General features: G+C 38.1%; 1 protein-coding gene across 1 annotated transcript in view; it reads left to right on the top strand.

Annotated features, from left to right (window-relative positions):
• Positions 1-3,114: 3,114 nt before the first annotated feature.
• DENND4C (DENN/MADD domain containing 4C) overlaps positions 3,115-19,911 on the top strand; it is a 46,600-nt gene continuing 29,803 nt past the window's right edge. The window contains exons 1-9 of the mRNA XM_009071783.1: positions 3,115-3,436; positions 9,693-9,945; positions 10,909-10,978; positions 12,179-12,348; positions 14,417-14,658; positions 15,498-15,564; positions 16,192-16,250; positions 17,165-17,309; positions 17,647-17,822. Of these exons, the coding sequence (XP_009070031.1) occupies positions 3,120-3,436; positions 9,693-9,945; positions 10,909-10,978; positions 12,179-12,348; positions 14,417-14,658; positions 15,498-15,564; positions 16,192-16,250; positions 17,165-17,309; positions 17,647-17,822 (1,499 nt within the window). The 5' untranslated portion in view covers positions 3,115-3,119. The remainder of the gene's footprint in view (positions 3,437-9,692; positions 9,946-10,908; positions 10,979-12,178; positions 12,349-14,416; positions 14,659-15,497; positions 15,565-16,191; positions 16,251-17,164; positions 17,310-17,646; positions 17,823-19,911) is intronic.

Genomic DNA, 19,911 nt, shown 5'->3' with positions numbered 1-19,911 from the left:
CTTGTGGAAAAGAAACTGTTTTGAGAGACTCGGAACATTTTGAAAACCTCACTAAATGTTGTGCTGACATGCAAGTCTTTTGTGCCAAGTTTCTCAGCTGAATTGTCTGGTGACTCTGACTTTTGCCTGCCACATATTACACAGAGTTTCTGTGAAGTAAAACAGCCAGGGCTGAGAGAAAAATAGGAAATCATAGATAAAAATGTATGCTCCTTAGCAACCAATTGCTACAGTTTTATTGATCCCTAGTGGTAAAAATTTAGGAATGGATTCTCTTCATTTGCATTCTAACCTTCCAAATCTTAGTATTCAATTTGCCTGGAGCTTTTAATTTTATCTCCCTCTGTTTTCCCAGGAAAACTAAATTCTCACTTCAAAACATATTTGAGGATAACATTAGTGCAATTCCAGGAACTACAGCTGGATTAAAAATACAAGCTTTTGTGAGATTTTTGGTGTATGATGTTACCGTTACTTGGCTTGGTTTTTTTCCTGCTTTGTGTGCTGGGAGTGAATGTAGGCCATGATTTTAACATTGCATTGAGAGAACATGATACTGGGCTGTGTGAATATGACCCAGGTAATAAAAGGCTGGAACGTTTTATAAAGTTTTTGGGTTTAAAAAAAACCCAAAAGAATCCAATTATAGGATACTGACCATTTTTCTGGTTTTAGCGGCTTGTTCGAGTGATTTTGCTTCACACATGTCAAGAGCAAACAGCACTTTGCAGTTAAATGATACTCGGGCTCAGCACTTTCCTTAAAGAGGGGTTGGGGAGAGGTTAGTTTATTTCTTTATTTCTTTCTCTATGATTCTGTGAACAAGTCCAAGCTTCTGAGAGGCAAATCGAAACATCTTAGACGTCACAGTTTTATGATTAATCCAGTGCAAGTCAGTGCTGCTGCTGAAAGGGACACACTGCTGCTGCTTTTGTGCTGACACAGGGCATCACTGGAGAACTGCTGTGGTTGAACACTAAGCAGTCTCTGCCAGGTTAGCGTTCAGCCGGAGCAATTCCTTGTTCCACTTCATTACGTGGTTGCACGAACTGTAGTTCGGGCCAGAAGTGAAGGTGGAAGGGAGTATGAGAAAGGATGTTTTAAGGAAAGCACCAGTTAATATAAGATGAAGTGGAGACATTACCCTTGTAGTTCATGCTGACTTGCTTACCTGTAAGGGGCTTTATCACTGCTTCATGTTTTTTCAGTAAAAAAGGGTAAACTGGTGCAAGTTCTGTACCTAAGAGTGATTCAGAAGCTTCACACGTAGCTACGGCTCTGGAGTAAATTTCTCATCCCTCAGGGGACCTAGGCACTGAACACCTGACAAATAAACCTTTTCTCGTTCCTATTGATATAGGATCCATATGTTTTAGACCTGAAAGTTTAGTCGTGTAAATAACTGTCCCATGGCTTTCTCCATTCCAGCGTAGCCAAATATTTCTGTGTCTCTTCCCCAGAATCTGTTTATGGATTGCCCTACAAAAGCTGTTAGCCAATGGGTTTATAGAACATTGTAGTGATGGTATGAAAAACACTGTGGAAAAATATTTTAAAAGGAGTAAATGCTCTCCTTTTGTTTTGGATAGGATTTGGAAAGGATTTGCCGTTTCAGTGTTAGAAAATAAAATACGGAGTTAGTTGAAGTATAGAGGTATTACAAAATTGCATTAAGTTACTTCTCCCTGCTTTGATCTCATGCTACAATACATTGCTATATAGTGGTTGGCAATAAGTTCCATAATCTTAGGCTAAAATTTCTGAGTAAATATACAGGATGAAAAACTGATTTTTTGCTCAGCCGAGTACTGTGTACAGTTTTGATAGCAAGCTTTAGATGTCTTGTAAACCATGGAGATGGAAAATACCTTTAAAGTATAATTTCAGTAATAAAGAGCAGGATAAGGACAGGAGGATAAACCAGGTTTATACTGCATCCACCAAGCCACCTTTCTGTTAGCAGGGGCCAGTGCTTCTGCAGTTATCAGACAGGGCATTCTAAAGACAAGAAGTGTCTCAGTTTTGGTGCAGTTATTACTTGGTTATACCCATGAACCACCACTCCTTGGCAGGTGGGACCTTGGCAGTTGTGGCGGGCTTGTTTTCAAAGATGAGAACCAGATTTCCATTATTCATTAGCTTTTTAGATGGTAGCCATAGAAGTCTGGTGATGGAAGCAAGGAGAGCTAAAAGAAGGTGGCCCCTTGCTTCCTGCAGGGGTATAACAGTATTCAAGTTCATTGCTTGGCTACTGCTGTGTAAATATTTCTCACTCATCTTTTAAAAATGCAAGTATTTCATGAGAATCAGGTACTTGAAATTGTTCCTGTGGTAACTGAGCATAGTCTGTCAGCTAGTTTTGCTCTTACTAGAAACTTGCATTTCTCTACTTTCATATCATATGCGCAGTGAACATTGCTGGTGTTGGGAGAACAACTCTTTCCAGATATGGAATGTGCAGCTGAGCAGTGATGTGTATTGCCTGATCAGCTGATGAAATGTGGGCTTGGATGTGTGATTTTTTTTAAATGATTTCCAGATGTTACAGTTGCCGGCTGTATGTCTCAAGACTGCACTGTTAGGTCTAGGTTATAAAACAAAATGGATGAAATGTGCAGAAGATAAAGGAGTGAGCCTGTGCTTGCAATTGTTCTTTCTCAAAAAAAAGCACAAAAAAAAGCAACATGATCCGGTAATCAAATTGCTCACAAGCAATGGCAGAAAAATATAGATGCTTTTAGATTGGGCACTGATTTACCTTATAGCCTCTGAGGAGCTTGAATAGTCTAATAGCTAACACGAAGCAATTTTCTGCATAGCTGCAGTGTTAGGAGCCTTGAGTTGTTCTTTATCTCTCATAAACTTCCATGTGCTATAACATGGTAATTATGGTGCTACAACTGAAATCTGGTAACAACAATATCTTTTTTTGAGCAGCAAAAAGTCAAGGTTTGCTTTGGAGTTTCCCGAGAATTTTCACAAACTCTCTATGTAGGAAATCTTCTATTTGCAAAAATTTCTTCAAAAGTTTTAAATCCTTATACTTGTTGAGGAAGGGGGTTAGGTTTGAAGGCAAGTGTTTGATTTCTTCCTCTTTATTTTCCCCAGGAAATACTGACATGACCATGATAGAAGACAAAGGTCCACGAGTGGCTGACTATTTCGTGGTGGCAGGGCTCACAGACACAGATACGGCAACGCTCCTGGACCAAGAAATAAGCCGACATGAAACAAAGTCAACTGGTCCAAAGGCTCCGATCACTGACATTGCTGTGATAATTAAATCAGCTGGTGAAACTGTCCCAGAGGGATACACCTGTGTTGAAGCCACCCCTACAGCCCTTCAAGCCAACTTAAACTATGGAAGTCTAAAGAGTCCTGAACTTTTTCTTTGCTACAAGAGAGGCCGGGACAAACCACCTCTTACTGACATCGGGTGAGATTTCTTTTCCACTTCAGTTCCTCCTTCAGTGATGATAAAATCTTCCTCTTCACAGATGATGATGAAGAGAGATGTGAGAACTTTTTAAAAACATGGTGTTTGTATTGCTTATTGTGGACTTTGTATAGTATTTTGTTTCTGGAATAGGTAGAACAAAATGTAAGTCTTCTACTGAACTTGCTTTTTAAAGTCAATTACAATGTTTTAGTTTAAAAGATATGAGACAAATATATATATATGCAGAGAGAGGTGAAGCAAATCAAATACAAGAAGTTAAGTTCTCTGCTGCAGTTTTATGAAAGGTAAGAAAATAGCACAAAATTAATTTATAGAAATGGTGTAGTCCGAATCCAGGGATATGTACATGCCTAATCTGAAGATGATGATGACTTCAGTAGACAAAAACTATCACTTTGCAGAATTCATTTAATGCTTAAGGTAAAATATATAACTTAAAAATGGGAGGACTAAAACAAAGATCCTAAAGTTATCCAACTACCTAGAACTTTGCAGCCTGCCTTACTGCAAGATCAGAGTATTTATGAAATTGCTTGCAAGTTCTGAAGTGATTGGCTGCAAATATTAGATTATGTAGTCTCTTGGTAATTTTAATCATGCTTGTATATCAAAATGCACACTTTTAGATGTCTGAAGCATAAGTTCCTGAAGAGTTATTAGTACTGTGTTTGAAAACCTTAGATAGTCAAGGCTTTAAGTTTGATGCTTAATAAATGCCGGGAGAAACCTGGCAGGGAATCTCTGAACTAATCCTGTTAGTTACAGGATACTGAATCTAAGTATTCAGGCCCAAGATCATGGAATCCCCCAAGGTCTTGAGCTGGTGAATATCATAGTCTGTGCTATTAGCATAGTAGTGGTGCTTAATATGTAGTAACTCCTGCAGCATGACAGTCTGCTCTAAATTGCTCTATATAGCACTTCTACTTCTCTGATTTGGTTAAGGACATTGTAGCACTACTGGGGATGTAGTGAGAAAGAGAAAAGAGTGCATGGGTGGAGGGAGCTGTTAGGATTATGGCAAAGTAAGGAATGTGTGTGTTTTTCCTTAGTTATTAAATAAATAGTAAAGAGTAAAGTAAAAATCGTGCATCTATATGTAAGCTCAAACAAGTTTAATTCATTTAATGTACTGTCTTGAACACATTGAGCATAAAGTCTCCATACCCTGTTTTTTTAGCTTTAGTTTGAGTGCCAGCTGACAAGCAGGGTCCAGTCAGGAGGAGACTGGTAGTGAAATCTTAGTAATGAAATTAGGTACATGGAAAGCCACTTTGCTCTAAGGTTCAAGTTGTAAAATTAACCTGGTACATTCTAATGTATGTTCATCTTGGTCATCTAAACTATGTTCTAATAGTCTTCAGTGAAATTGTGTTTTAAAATAATCTTTTCCCGTGTGTGTGTCTGACACTGCAGGAAGAGATAATGCAGTGTGAAGTTAATCTTTAAATAATTTGTCAAACTTCAGTAAGTTCTGGCAGAAGGAAAAGTTTCTACAGGGAGCAGTTCCTCAAAAGGAATTCTTGGACAATCAGCCTTCAGCATATGCCTTTAAGGAAGCAGCTTGGCTAGCGCACATTTATTTTCCTGTCTCCCTCAACCTTAGGAATGCTTTGGTAGATTTTGTAGGGAATACCCACTAAACAGTTGTCTAAGATGGTGGTATTTGGTAAGTAGTATTTATTCTGTATTTTATTGTACACAGATCCAGTTAGGGTGTCATTTCTAACACATCATGGCAGGCTTTTCTCTCTGAGCAACGATGCGTATTTTCCCCCGCTGTTCCTCCTGTTTTGCAGCTATGTGCAAGAGATGGTTAGAGCAATCTTTTTTTTTTTCTTTTTTGTGAATTCCAGTGTGTTGAAATGAAAGTGGAGTTTGGGCAAGAGATATACGTGCAGCCTGAAGGCTAATTTATGAGGTTCTCTATTCTTTTAATGAAAGATCCAAATATGAAAGAATATTTTGTCTTTGAGCCTGTCTGACATGCTGAGTGAACTTAGTAGGTAGAGGAGGAGTACATCTCTTGAAAGGGTCAAATGTATAGTCTTGAATCAAGGCGGTTAGTATGTACATAAAGTTGAGATATCTTGTAGTCCAGGCATTCAACTGATTCTTAATAAATGTTGGTGTGTATCTGTGTATTTCTATCAGTGCTATTTTTAGGCAAAGTAGTTAAACAAATACTGTTTGCAGAAGAGGGTGATGGGGGTATGCTCTACTATTTCCCTGCCATTGTCCTTGTGTTCTGCATTTCTGTGCCCTCTGTCCTCTTTCCTGCCAATTTGTCTGCTGGGTCATAAATTGACGTGTCTGTAAGCTGCTAGAGTGATTTCCTGCTTACTTGCATATAGTTAGGCCATGTGCCAAACTATCCAAGTGTGGATGTTACATTTCCTGAAATAAATTGGATTAATTAGTTGGAAAAAATATTAGTTGGAAATTAGTTGGAAAGATAAAGGCTTGATCCTGGGATGAGAGATCTCTAAGATACTTTTCCTACATGTAGCTGTAAAATTCAGTATCTTAAGCCTATATGTCTATGAAATAATTTGGCTACTGTCATTCTGTTGCTTTCCTAACCAATGTTTTTGCTGATGAACCAGAAATAGGCAAAACCTGAGATTTGAGATTTGCTTTGGTTTAGATGCAGTGAGACTTTGGGAAAAAACCTCACCTTTCTTTGTTTTACATTTGCATTAGGAATGCACTACAGCTCCAGCACTCTTTTCTTGAATGAAGAAAACCTGACAGAAAAATGTTCTTCAAGTAGTTTTGTGATTTGTAACACTTAGAACAGAAAGGACCAAAGAAAGAATATCAAACTTCTTCTCTGAGGCAGAGGTTCTTGTATTACTGAGTAATCCAAGATTTAAGTAACTTGTGTTGTGTGAAATATTAGTTTATTTTTTCAACCTTTAAAAAAAATTAGTATGGGAAGCTTTAGTTTGCTTTGTGGTTCTGTGCTAAGGACCCTTGTGATTCTGCATACCTGATTTCTGAAAACACCTGCAGAAGTATCAATTGAAGGAGTGCTTTTCTTTGCTACAGATGTATTTCAAAAAAGAAAGTGAACTCAAATTTCAAGAAGCATAATATAAACTAGAAGATGTTCCTAACAGGCAATGTCTTCCATTGTTTCTTGAGTCCCACCAGTGCCACAACTGCAGTTGGGTGTTTGGAGTAGCTTAGGGTAATAATGATGAAACTAATTGCTTGCTTGTTTAGACAAATAGTAATAGTGGTGGCAGTAGAAATAAAAGGTAAGTCAGTCTTTTCCCTTGGCTTCACCTATCACTTCTTTGACCCTCCTACTGCCTAGTATATTCATTTTAGTTTCTTCATTATTTAATACTTGCATGCCTACTTATTTTAAATGAGAGAGGAAGAGATACAAAGGCTTACTTTGCATAAGAGCTGTGAGAGGCAGAAATATGGTTGTACCTAAAGGAGGAGTCAAGCTGGACAGCATCCCCAGACACAATACAGTTTGCAGCAGTCTGCCTGTTTTGAAATGGTTTTCCAGAATCAAAGCTTTCTGTGGTGTAAGGTTTTTTAACTCAACAGCCACAAGAAGGTAGTAGTTCTTTCGAATATCTGCTGTCTGATGTCTTGATACCTTTGAATCAGTAAATCTGGTCATGAGCCAACTTCCACGTACAGTGTCAAACAGCTCTCCAAAGAGACTGTAAGATTCTTTTGGTCTTTCTTACAAAGAAAGGACCTAACATCTGGAGGAAACGATTTTACATTTTGCTTGAAAGAAAACTGTATTCAAGTTGATAGACTAATATAGCAGATAAGGTGTACTTAGGATCGGGGCCAAACTATAAGCTTAGAGAAGCCGGAAACAAGTCTAACCCTGATCAGTAGTAATTAATTGAGGGCAGACAGTGGGAAGTTGAAACAAGCAGGTGTAAACTTAGGCTGTCAGGGAGGACATTATACACAGGGTGTTGTGTCCAGTATTTCATGCATCACTTCTGAAGGCTTTTCTCTGAATCATTAAAACCATTGTTTCATTTGAGTGATTGATGGGAGGTGGTTTTGGTCTGTTTGCTTGCAAATACAGTACCATGCTGTAAATTCAGTTCCATGCATGAGGTCAGGAAATGGTGTGGGTTTAATAATACTTCTCTAGTGCATATGTAGGGGTGAGTGTTGCTTTCATTTTCATTTTGCTTTTGATGAGAAGTGACCTCACTGTTGTGGTGTAGGACATTGGTCAGGCTCTTATCTCTTAGAAGTGTTTGCACAACTGAAAAATTCTTCATTCATGTTTTTCTGCAAATATTTGTAAACTTATTAAACTGAACTGTTGGAATTGTCTGATTAATGTCATGTTCCTTCTCCAGAGCTGTCACTTGACATATGTTTCTGGAATAAAATTATACTCTTGGACTTTATTTAAAATACATGAAATTGAAATAAAACTGAACTGAAACTTCTACTGGGGATTTGCTCTCTTAATATTCTCTTCTGGTTAGTGTAAGGCAGTAATGTGAAGAGTCATGTAAACTTTGTATGTGCAATGAAGGTAGCAAAAAAAAGAAAGAGCAGAATACATGTTCTTCCAGAACATTACTTAGTTTAAAAGTAATTTAATTAGCATATGCTTTCTCTATATGTGTCTCGAACTATGTTGCAGCTTGGAAATGCTGGTATTAGGCTGATTTTGAGTTTACACATTGTTTTAAATGTAGCAAGTCTGATGATCAGGCTCTTTATAACTGAAACCATTAGTAAAGATTATTATCCTCTGTGAACTAGATGAATAAATTTCCATGCTAACCTGGTAGCCACATCAATATACTCCCAATTCATGGGATTTCTTTGCTTTTTTTAAGTCTTCTAGTGCTGTAGTTTATGTATATTATCAGTACTGTGACAAGAAACACATTTGTTCTGTTGAATCAGAATAAATAGTAGTATTTGCATACTGCAGTTCAAAGGTGGATATAGTATTTAGGCATTTTTGAAAGTTGAATCATTAATCGTTGTTGGATATGAAAAAAGACTTTTCTTTTAGCTTAGGCACGTGACTTTTTAAAGTGTTCAAATCCATACTTATTAGTGGTCTGTCAGACATTCAGCGTAGGGTGTTTTGGGACAGTAAATATGTATTGCCAGGTTATTTTTAATTTTTAAAGTTGTAATGGACTATGTGTGGGAAGCTGTAGGTCACCAAATATGAAGTTCTAATGTCTTTACCTTAATGCTAAATCTTGTAATGATGAGAAATCATTTGAAGGTTGCAAGTACTCTGTACAGGCTGCAGAGAACCAAGCAAGTGGAACCATTGCTTATTTGGGTGTGGAATAGGAGATAAAGCATGCCCTGTAACAGCATCTGTGCATTAAAGATGTGCAGTGATGTGTGTTTAGACTTCCACATTTCTTCTCGTAGTCGCTTCCTAATAGCTTTATCTTTGGAAAAGAAAAGCTTTAGTTCATTTGCTGCAGTGAAGCTGTGAAGGATCTTTCATTTTTTTGCTAAGAATACAGTGGTCTAAACTAATGATCTTGCTAAAAAAAATCCAAGCACCATGCAAATGTTGCTGTAGAGCCATGGAAGATATATTCTGCTTTCTAGGAGTCCAGTCAACTGTAGTTACTATTTCTTCCTTTATTCTGTGGAACAGAGTGTTAGTTTGTCTCTCTGTCCCTTTGCTTTGAGGACTGTTACTCAAACTGTGAGTGTCAATTATTACTGGGCTTGGATTAATGTTTCTTTTGTAAAAATTCATCTAGGAAGCAGATTTCTTTCCAAGGATATTTCTTAACAAAAACCACAAAACAAAGCCCAAAACAACCAACCAAAAAAAAACACACCTGAAAAAGACAAGCTTTAAATGACATACCAGACATTTTAGTCATTAAATTAGGAGGTATGTTTTGTGCAAGCAATTTAGAGTTTGCTATGTATGTATTTTTCATTGATAGTGCAACATTTCTACTAGTTCTACGACTAACTCCTTTTCAGTGTGGCTTGATTTTATTTTTTCCATAACTCTTGATTTGTTCCCACAGAGAATTCATCATAATTTTCAATATTTCTGAGCAGATTCTGCAGCCTCAGATGCTGCATGATGAAAGGCAATACATAAAGTGCACGTTAGAATCGTGCAATGATGACATGGGTTGCTAGTGGATGGGCACTTTCTGTGAATTTGTCCAAGTAAATTCATAGATATTTGAATGCATAGAATTCTTTGTTTTCTTCTTGTCTGCAGAGTTCTGTATGAAGGGAAGGAACGCATCATTGCAGGCTGTGAGGTGATCCAAGCTACTCCTTATGGTCGTTGTGCTAATGTTAACAACAGTTCAGCATCTTCTCAACGGATCTTCATCACATATCGAAGGGCTCCTGCAGTACGACCTCAGAATTCACTGGCAGTGACAGATATCTGTGTTATTGTTACCAGCAAAGGAGAAACCCCTCCTCATACGTTCTGTAAAGTGGATAAGAATTTAAATTGCGGTATGGTGAGTATTTAAAAGGTTGAGTCTTTTCTTTTTTTTTTAACCTCCTTTTTACCTGAGGGAGTAGCTCCTTGAACTGTCCTTAGCACTATTATAAATGTATTCTGTCACTGCATCATCATTCTTTGATTCTGTGTACCATGTGTAAGACTTCAGTTCTGTAGGTTTTGTTGCTTTGGTTTCCTTAATTGTTAGAAATTACTTTTCACACTGATTACTCATGACTTTGGTTTGCATATTCGTGTCTAGGTGCTCTTTAAGAGTAGTACAATGGAATTTTAATTTTACTTTTTTTAAAATTTTCTCTCCCCCACCCTTTGATGGTGCTGACATGCAGGATGAATCAGAAATGCTTTTTTCATAGTTATTAATAATGCCTATGTTACTAAGACATTGTAAGAATGATAATTGCTGCTTACAGTTTCTTTATGTGCTTTTTTTTTAATTTTAATTGACTCGCTTTTATTTAGTCTGTTTTGCGTCTAGTTTGCTCAGGCTGGAGTAAGTGGGGGGTTTTATATGGTAGAGTATTTAGACAAACTGCAAAAATACTATGTCAATAACCAGTTTGTGGGAGTACCATAAAAGCTTCAAGTGATGGTGGTTAGAATTTCACATCTCCTAATGAGGTTCCCATAAAAGTCTACTTTTAAATAACCAAGAAAACGTGAAGCTGCAAATTATCTCCTTCACTTTTGCCTCTTCTTTTGTTGGGATAAGTCAGAGCAGTGTGGTTCTGTGGTTATTTTATGTAAATCCTGTAATCTGTAAAAGATATGAGGAGGGTGAATTCTTGATCTCAAAGTTTACATGCACTCAGCAGCCAGCCAGTCATTTTATGCTGCAATGCTCTTTAATGAAATGTCTGATTTGTTTGGACATGGGAGTGTTTTCAAATGCTTATACTTGATTTGTGATGCCTGTTGTCATCTTTGCTGGTTCTGAGATGAATCTTGTGTCTTCCAGTGGGGTTCCAGTGTATACCTTTGTTACAAGAAGTCTGTGCCAGCTTCTAACTCTTTAGCATATAAAGCTGGTAAGTAATTTTAGCTGACTAAACATGCTAATAGAAGTATTCAAATGGCTTGTTGAAATAAAATAATTTAAAAAGCTTAAGTGCTGCCTGTCAGAATTCTGTTCCTAGAGGATGTCAGTTGAAATCAACTCCTACAATGCTTTCTTGCTTCTCCTCACTTTTTCACAGGGAAAAAAAAACTTCATAGGAATTGGATTGTTCTGTATTATTTTAGTCCTTATCGTGACAGGCTTGGTGGCTTAGGAGCTTTAGTGGAAACACTAGAAAACATTTCAGATGTAACAAAAGACTTCATATTTCTTGTGTTGGTGATGATGGAGAAGGAGTAATTGAGAATATCATTCAGCTTGACTCATATTTCTTTTTATGTCTTAACATCTTTCATTTAATGTGAAAGTTAAATGTGTTTCTTCCCTTCAGTTCCACAACTCTTCTCTTGTTCCTTATTTGAGGAGAGTGAAAAATATTCTGAACAATAAATGACAAATCTGGCTTCTGTAAGTTTTTTAATGCATTGCTACAGATAATGTTTTGTTCCTGAAGAAGTTAAAACTTGCAGAAGAGTTTCTGCTGGGCACTAAGTGCACCAAATTATTTTGAAAGGTGTAAACTACCATGTAAAGTGTAAAGCATAGATAATGAAGTCAGTGTGCCATAAAATAAGCCAGGTGTACAACAATAGTAAACCAGTGCTTCTGTGCATATTTTCTAGCAGCAAGAGTTAGATGTATTTCTGAAAGATGAATAAACAATCTGTTTAAATTGAACATACTGAGCAGCAGAAAATGTGGATAGTCTACTAGTTCATGCTATTTTCAGTGAACATATTACTGCTCTTTTTACAGTAGATAAATTATTGCTTTCTTCATAGGAATTTCTTGGTAATAACATCCATTCCAATTGCACATTTAAGTAGCACAGGTGATTCCCAACTAGTTTGATGTAAAAATCTTTACTATGTACTGGTTTTGAGCAATCAGCAAAAAGGAGTGCTTCAGTATTCATACACTATTTTAAAATGTTACTTGGGTTACTTATTCTGACTGCCAAGTGAGAGACTTTCTTCTTTGCAGATGCAATCTTCAGTTGCAAAGTCCAGATAACCATTAGACTTAGCTATATATTGTGGAAAATATATTGCTTACATTATTTGGGAGTTGGAGAGCAACTGTGCTTACTTTTCCTTTTCCCATTCTTAAGGATTAATTTTCAGATATCCTCAAGAGGACTATGCATCATTCCCACTGTCGCAATCTGTACCTCTCTTCTGCCTTCCTATGGGAGCTACTATTGAGTGCTGGGACCCTCAAACCAAATATCCACTACCCGTGTTCTCAACATTTGTACTGACCTGCTCTTCTGCAGAAAAGGTATGGCTCCATGCTGAGACTAGTTCTTGCTTTTATTTCAGATAGCTGGTATGGAGATAAATAGGGATTGTTTGTTTTGTATTAGAGAAATGCTACAGAATAAATTATTAAATACTTCCCTTATAAAATTGTATTTCTTAAGCCTTCATGTAAACCAAAACAGAAGCTGGAAGAGTATGTGCTGTTTAGTCCCATTTAGGCTGAATCACACACTTAACTAAACTAAAACTCACAGTGCATGGATTTCCCTGTTCTTTCAAGGAAGAGGTTTCTGGGAGTGGAAATGTAGTCTGCATGTTAAAGAGAACTTAACACATATGTTAGCAATGTTAAAGTTGTTAAAGTTTTCACTGGTTACCTTAAAAGCCACTTCTGTGTGAATTTGTTAGTTGGGCTCTGTAGGTGTGAATTGGAGACTAGTTGCCAGAAGACAGGTGGGCAGGGAGAGAAGTATTGCTGAAATGCAGCATGTGAAAGGCTCTAGTGAGTCCCAAGACTAGTGGTCCTGCTGACTTTGCATGAAGTGATAGATGTGGAACACCATCTGTCTGCCACCAGCACACGCAGGCATCAAAATGTATGGCATGACTTGCCCATATGTGGGAAGGCAGTGTCTGCTGTGCACAGACAGGCACTACAGGACTGTAGGTACACTTGATGAAGCAAGGGAGCCCTTGTTAAGGTTGGTCTCCACGCTATTGTTTCAGCTTACCAACTGTGTGTGTGAACTGCATGAGGGAATAAGTGATTGTAGTGTGTGATTATCTCTCTGTGACTAATCAAGAGCAGTTTGGCTCTGTTGGTGATTATAGCTCAGCTTGCATTCTGCCTCACTCCCCTAACAGGGAAATTTGTATACTTTTCCAAAATAGTATTTCTCCAGAAGTGTAATACCTTTTCAAGCAGGGATGCAGTGGCTACTAGTGCTTTTTTTCCCCTGTTCTCCTTTTGCTAAGCTTGCCAGAATAACTCAGTTAAGTATGGAACTCTGGCAAATAAGGAAGGAATATTAGGAAAGGCTGGTATATGTTTAGCTTGCTAAACTGCGTGAAGTCAAAGGTAAAATAATTTTATTGTTTTGTTTGGTAAAGTATTGTGCTTTAATTGCAGCCAGCAACTAAGAACCACACAGCTGCTCACACACTGCCCCCACCAACAGGATGGGGGAGAGAATCAGAAGGGTAACAGCTAAGAAAACTCATGGGTTGAGATAAAGACAGTTTAATAGAGAAAGCAAAAGCTGCACACACAAACAAAGCAAAACAAGGAATTAATACACTTGCTTCCCATAGGCAGGAGGTGTTTAGCCATCTCCAGGAGAGCAGGGCCCATCATGCGTAACGGTTCCTTGGGAAGACAGACGCCATCACTCCAGATGTCCCCCCTTCCTCCTTCTTCCTCCCACTTTATATACTGAGCATGATGTCCTATGGTATGGAATATCCCTTTGGTCAGTTTGGGTCACCTGTCCCAGCTGTGTCTCCTCCCAGTCTCCCATGCATGCCCAGCTTCCTTGCCAGTGTGGCAGTACAGAAAACAGCAAAGGCCTTGACTCTGTGTAAGCTCTGCTCAGCAAGAACAAAAACATCTCTGCGTTATCAACTCTGTTCTGCACAAATCTTAAACATAGTCCTATACAAGCCACTGTGAAGAAAGTTAACTCTACTTCAGCCCAAGAGAGGGACTCAAACCAGCACATAAAGATAGTGGAATTCACTGAACACAGACAGCTACATTTCATGAGGTTTTGGGTTTGGATGGGCTTTTCTCACTCAGACCATTAATGCATTGGGTTTTGTCACAGCATGTTTGGTTCCTTCCCTTTCAATGTACTGAGTATGAATACTTTGTTGAGGAAGGTGCAGTGAAAAAGAGGAACACAGGCTCAGGAGTCCAAAGCATTTTGTTTATAAGGTTGCTTTGTGTATGTTATGTAGATCAAAAGTTGTTTCATAAGCTACCAGCTGAAGTATTATACTGTGTGCACACACCAAAGGTGCTTCAGAAGTTCTAACCCAATCTTGTGTTGAATAGTGGGCCTACTAATCTGTTTTCCTTCATGTTTTAGGTTTATGGTGCTGCTATTCAGTTTTACGAGCCTTATCCCCGGGAGCTGCTAACAGAAAAACAACAATCGCAGTTGGGTCTTCTGACAACTGTAGAGAGGAAAGTGATTACTTCCAAGTCCATCAATTCGAACAAATGCATCTGCCTTCTCTCACGCTGGCCTTTCTTTGAAGCATTTAGAAAATTTCTTATGTTCATCTACAAACTCTCTGTCTCTGGACCTCATCCTCTGCCCATCGAAAAGTATGTAAAGCATTTTTCAAGTCGATTTGGAAATGTAGTTACTAGCTCAAGAACTAATCTGATTTATGCTCACTTAGTTGGTGTAGTTAATCCATCATCTTGCTTGCACTGTTTAGCTTATGTTGTACTGATATAAATTACTGCTGCTCCTGTGACATAGTAGTGGCCCTCGCAGTGCCAGCAAAGTTAACTGGATTTTACTCTGGCTTTTCTGTTAGAATATGTCAAGCCTGTTTACCTTTCTTTTAGCTACATCAAACAGAAAATGGCTGAGCTGTGACACATGCTACATTTGCAGTCCTGCATTTTAGCTTAATAAATATAAGCTCAAGAATGCTGTGCATTAGCAATGAATATCTGTGTCTGTTTCCAAGCACTGCCACTAATGCAGATTGTCTGTGTGTCTATGTAAACTCTGCAGAGGAAGATGCTTTTCCTGGTCCCAAAAGTTTGCTGAAACATGTTGTTACCTTCAAAACTGTTAGAATTCTGGCAGTAAAGTCTGTAGTTTCTCCTAGCTAAGTCTCATTAGAAGCTCTGTAGAACAGGGTTGGGCTGCCTGGGATTTTAAATGGCTTGCCTAAATGGCAGTGTGTTCTTATCTTTTGCTTACATGTCTGCAGCTGCCACTATTAATTTTCATGCATGAGATGTGAGTGAATGGAGCTTCTTTGTTTCAGTTTGCATAAATAGGCTCTTAAACTTACCAAAATGGTAAATAAATCCTAAGAGCCTTTCTAGAACATGGTACCATATTAATTCCAAAATGTGGCTAACATTGTTTTCAGTCCTTTATTACTACCCAGTGCTGATTTTTTAACATCTTCCCTTCTTTGCAGGCATATATCCCATTTTATGCACAATATACCATTCCCTTCACCACAAAGGCCAAGAATTCTTGTGCAGGTAAGCAAAACATTTGCTTCCATTTTTAACTACAGTAATGGCAAACCCTTTTTCTTGCCTTTGTTTTCTTCCTTTATGCCTTTTACTCAGCTTTGAATACCTACCTTCAGGAAGGGAGAGGGGAGGAGATGGGTTGGCCTTCCCTTTCATTGATGTAAACCCAGGACAACTTAGCAGAGGAAACAAACTATGCCAAACTGTGCTGTGGATGGCAGTAGCATCCTACTTGGCCTTCTGGAATTTCTGCCATGCATTACCCATTCATTTTATAGGCACCATTTGCATTAACTCAGTGGTAGGGGTTTTTTCTGTCTTTCTCTCACTTGTCCACTCACTGCTGTGGGTCAGGTTAGTTCCCTGTGGCACTGCCTCTTGTGCTTCCCTAGCAGCAGTTACATGTTCAAAACTGCGTCACAATGTCCTGTAATCCTGAGAATTGTTTCAGTGACTAATCCAGTCTCTGTTCACCTAAGGAATACAAGTCTCAAAGATTGTCTCTGATGCGTGACATTGTGTCTGTCTGCCAGGCAGTTTTTGAGACTGTAGGTGTATGCTTATACTGGAATATTGAATTGTATTGACTTTGGGATTGTCCATGTCAATCACATATGACTTCATGTGTTTCAGCTTTCTGCCCACGATGCATTAATATTGTCACAGCCAGTTTCTACACCATTGCCATTAAGGTATTGTTATTAACGCTTTAAATGTATGCTACTTGAAAAATTCAGAGGCAAATAGGAATCAGTCATAGAAGGAAGGGAAATATTCTTATAAGATTAGTGACATGGGGTTTTGTTTTGATGGTTTTGTTGATTTTGTTTTTTTTTTTGTTTTTTTTGTTTCTTTTTAAGTTAAAAACCGAAACATCCTCCATTTTTATTCTCCCCACCCCAAAACATATTCTTTGTCCTGGAGAATCCCATGTTTAGTCACATCTGTTACACAGGCACTTCTGTGAAAAATCACAACCTGCCACCAAATTGTAAAGTATCATGTAAGCAGTTTTCTAAGGACAGATTTTACACTCCTTTGCTCTGACAGATGTCATTAGAATTTCTAAATGTGTACAGTCCAAACAAATGTAATGGAGTCCAAGACATAGAAACTAAAGGAATGTTGCTGTCAGAATGATGGATTAATTTTACTTGACTCGTGTTAGTATTTGGTACTGTGATTCTAACATCAAATACCTGGATAGTCTAGTTCATGATTTTTGCCTGAAGGGAACCTATCATATGAAGCTGCTGGTGTTATTTGAGTTCGAATTAGTTGTTAAACTCTTAGATTTGTTTTACTGTTATGAAGACAGGATATCTATGCATCAATGAGCAAGAGTGCAGTAAACAACACAAATTCAGCACCAGCATGGTTTCTTTAGCAATAGCATTTGAATTTGGGTTTCTTTGTGGTAGTACAAGTCTCATAATGACATGATAGTTATTACATAGATAAGTAGATATTTAATATGTGATATTATTAGCACTGGGCAGCAAGTTGATCCCAAACAGTTGTCAGAAGTTTGATAGTAGTGACTTCCTGGGTTTTTTTAAACCCTGTAACATTCTTATTTTCTTCCCCCTTCCTATCCACTCCTTAGTGGAGCAAACTTTAGCACTCTGCTCATGAATCTTGGACCAGAAAACTGTGCCACTCTGTTGCTGTTCGTATTACTAGAAGGCAAGATCCTCCTCCATTCTCTTAGACCAGCTGTGTTGACAGGAGTTGCTGAAGCTGTAGTAGCTGTAAGTACAAAGTGTTCTCTACAGCAGTGATATGAATTGGTTTAAACACCACAGTTGTTACAAGCCATTTTTAAGTTAAAATGATTGTACTAAATGATCACTTTTCCCAGCAATGTCATCAGTGCCCTAGCTAGTAACTATTAGAAAGATCATAATGTTTGCATAGCTAGCTAGGAGGTGTGCTGTAAGTAAGTGACGAAACTTGACTTTTTTCTGACAGTGTTCCAAGACTTTTAGCAATTTCATTTCAATGTGCTGCATGCAGCTTCTTGGTTTCTGCTGTACACTATCTGTTGTCTTGTTTTAATGCGTTTATTTAATTTAATTTTTCCTTCAGATGATATTTCCATTTCAGTGGCAATGTCCATATATCCCCCTCTGTCCTTTGTCTCTGGCCACCGTACTCAGTGCACCTCTTCCATTTATTGTTGGAGTTGATTCACGATACTTCGACCTGTATGATCCACCACAGGATATTGTGTGCATTGACTTAGACACAAACATGGTGTACATGTAAGTTCTATGTAGATTTTACGTTTGTCTGTAGATGGAGAGATTGCTGAATTGCTCAGGAGATAAAATTATTAAACTCTGTTTTATCCAATATGGTTTGTTTCTTACTGTCCTCTGTTCTGTTTCTCACTTCTAATGCTTCACAGCAAATTAGAACTTAATAAGTCAGGGATCAACACTTGGTACTTACTATAAAAATGTGATGCAGATGTTGCTATAAATTTAGTAACAATGGTAAGTAACTAGGGAAGGGATCATCCCCCTGTACTTGGCACTGGTGAGGCTGCACTGCAAATCCTGTGCTCAGTTCTCCAGAGGGAGACAGCATTGAAATGCTGGACTGTGTCCAGAGAAGAGCAACAGAGCTGGTGAAGGATCTGCAGCACAAGTCTTATGAGGAGTGGCTGAGGGAGCTGGGGGTGTTTACCCTGGAGAAAAGTAGTTTCAGGGGAGACCTTATCACTCTCCACAACTACCTGAAAGGAGGCTGTAGCCAGGTGGAGGTTGGTCTCTCCTCCCAAATAACAAGCAGCAGGACAGCAGGCTACAGCCTCACATTGCACCAGAGGAGGTTTAAATTGGATAGTAGGAAAACTTTATTCTCCGAAGGTCATGCATCGGAACAGGGTGCCCAGGGAAGTGTCTGAGTCACCAGCCTTGGCAGTGTTTAAAAGATGTGCAGATGTGGTGCTTAGGGACATGGTTTAGTGGTGGTCTTGGCAGTGTTAGGTTAATGGTTGGATTTGATGATCTTAAAGGTCTTTTCCAACCTAAGTGAACACGAATGCTTCAGGACTCTTTATGACAGCTCTTGATGCTGTCTTGCACTTGGACTACTTTGTGTTAGTGTTAGTAAAGAAATTGGTGAGACCAATCAAGCAAAATTTGGTGTCTTCTCTACATTCATTCCAAAATATTTTTACTTAATTATTGTATTTTTAATACTTAAATTGAAGATGTTGCATGAACAGTTTCTTTGCACCTTCTTGAGGTGTGGCTAATTCAGACTAACTCTTCTGGTTTTCTATGCTATCTCCAAATGTGGGTACAAATTAACAGGATCAAAAATTGCATTTTTTCAGGTGTTCAGTTTAGTAACTTTCTTAATTACTTTTCCATTTAAAATTAATTTGATCATAAATTGAAGTATCTAGCTAGTTCAAGACAAGAGTGGTAACCAGTAACTAAAGTGCACATCTTTTGTGCACATATAGTTCTACCTAATCTCATGTCACTTTTTAACTTCTGACTTTTGTTTTTAGTAACTTGAATTAGTCAGTGGAGTGCTTTCTTGATTTTCATTGTCTCAAGAGGACCCTTTCTCTACTGAAGCAAATGTTTTCTTTATGTTACTGGAATGCTGTGTTTTATTAGTAACATAAAGGGTGAAAAATGGAGCAGAGCAGATCATGTTAATTTTTTTATATGTTTTTATCCTTCCCATAGATCCCCATTGAAAACACTTTGAAAAGCATTTTCGTCACTGTATGGCAAAGTATTGTGCCACCAAAAGAATCCTTGTAGGTGTTGTGAAAGAAGAATGTGTTGAAGAAAATCAAGGAAGATAACTTATTTGAGAATGTTTGCAGTGAAAAATTGCTCCATGTTTTTGTTCATAAGTAGAATGGAAGTGGAAGATTGGGTTGCAGAAAAATGGAGATAGAAACTGGAGATTTCACAGGGAGATAAGGGTGTCAAGATTCTCTTGGGGTGACTGCAAAGAAGACCAAGTACAAATGTTACTTGGATTGGCTGTTGAACTAAAAAGTTCCCAGTGGCTGACCTCGTGTGAGGCCTTCCACTGGAAAGTCTTTTGCACCTTTTCTCTTACTGTCTTATAAATCCATTTATCTTTCAATAGTCAAGTATTTCTTTTTGCTGTCTTATGATATGCCAAAAATACTGGAGGCCTTTATTCATTCAGAATCTTCCCTAGTGCCTTTTATTTTCAACTGTCTCTGTGAAAGTAATACTGAAAGCTCATTAAGTAGTGTTTTTAGGGCAAAGACTTGAGAGTTCATTTAATTTTTATCGCAGGATCTTTTCCTTGCATTTTTGGAGTGGCACCACTTATATTGTTTATAGAAAT

The sequence above is a fragment of the Acanthisitta chloris genome, unplaced genomic scaffold, assembly GCF_000695815.1.
Source record: "Acanthisitta chloris isolate BGI_N310 unplaced genomic scaffold, ASM69581v1 scaffold13243, whole genome shotgun sequence".
NCBI lineage: Eukaryota > Metazoa > Chordata > Aves > Passeriformes > Acanthisittidae > Acanthisitta > Acanthisitta chloris.
This window is presented reverse-complemented; position numbering and strand designations above follow the sequence as displayed.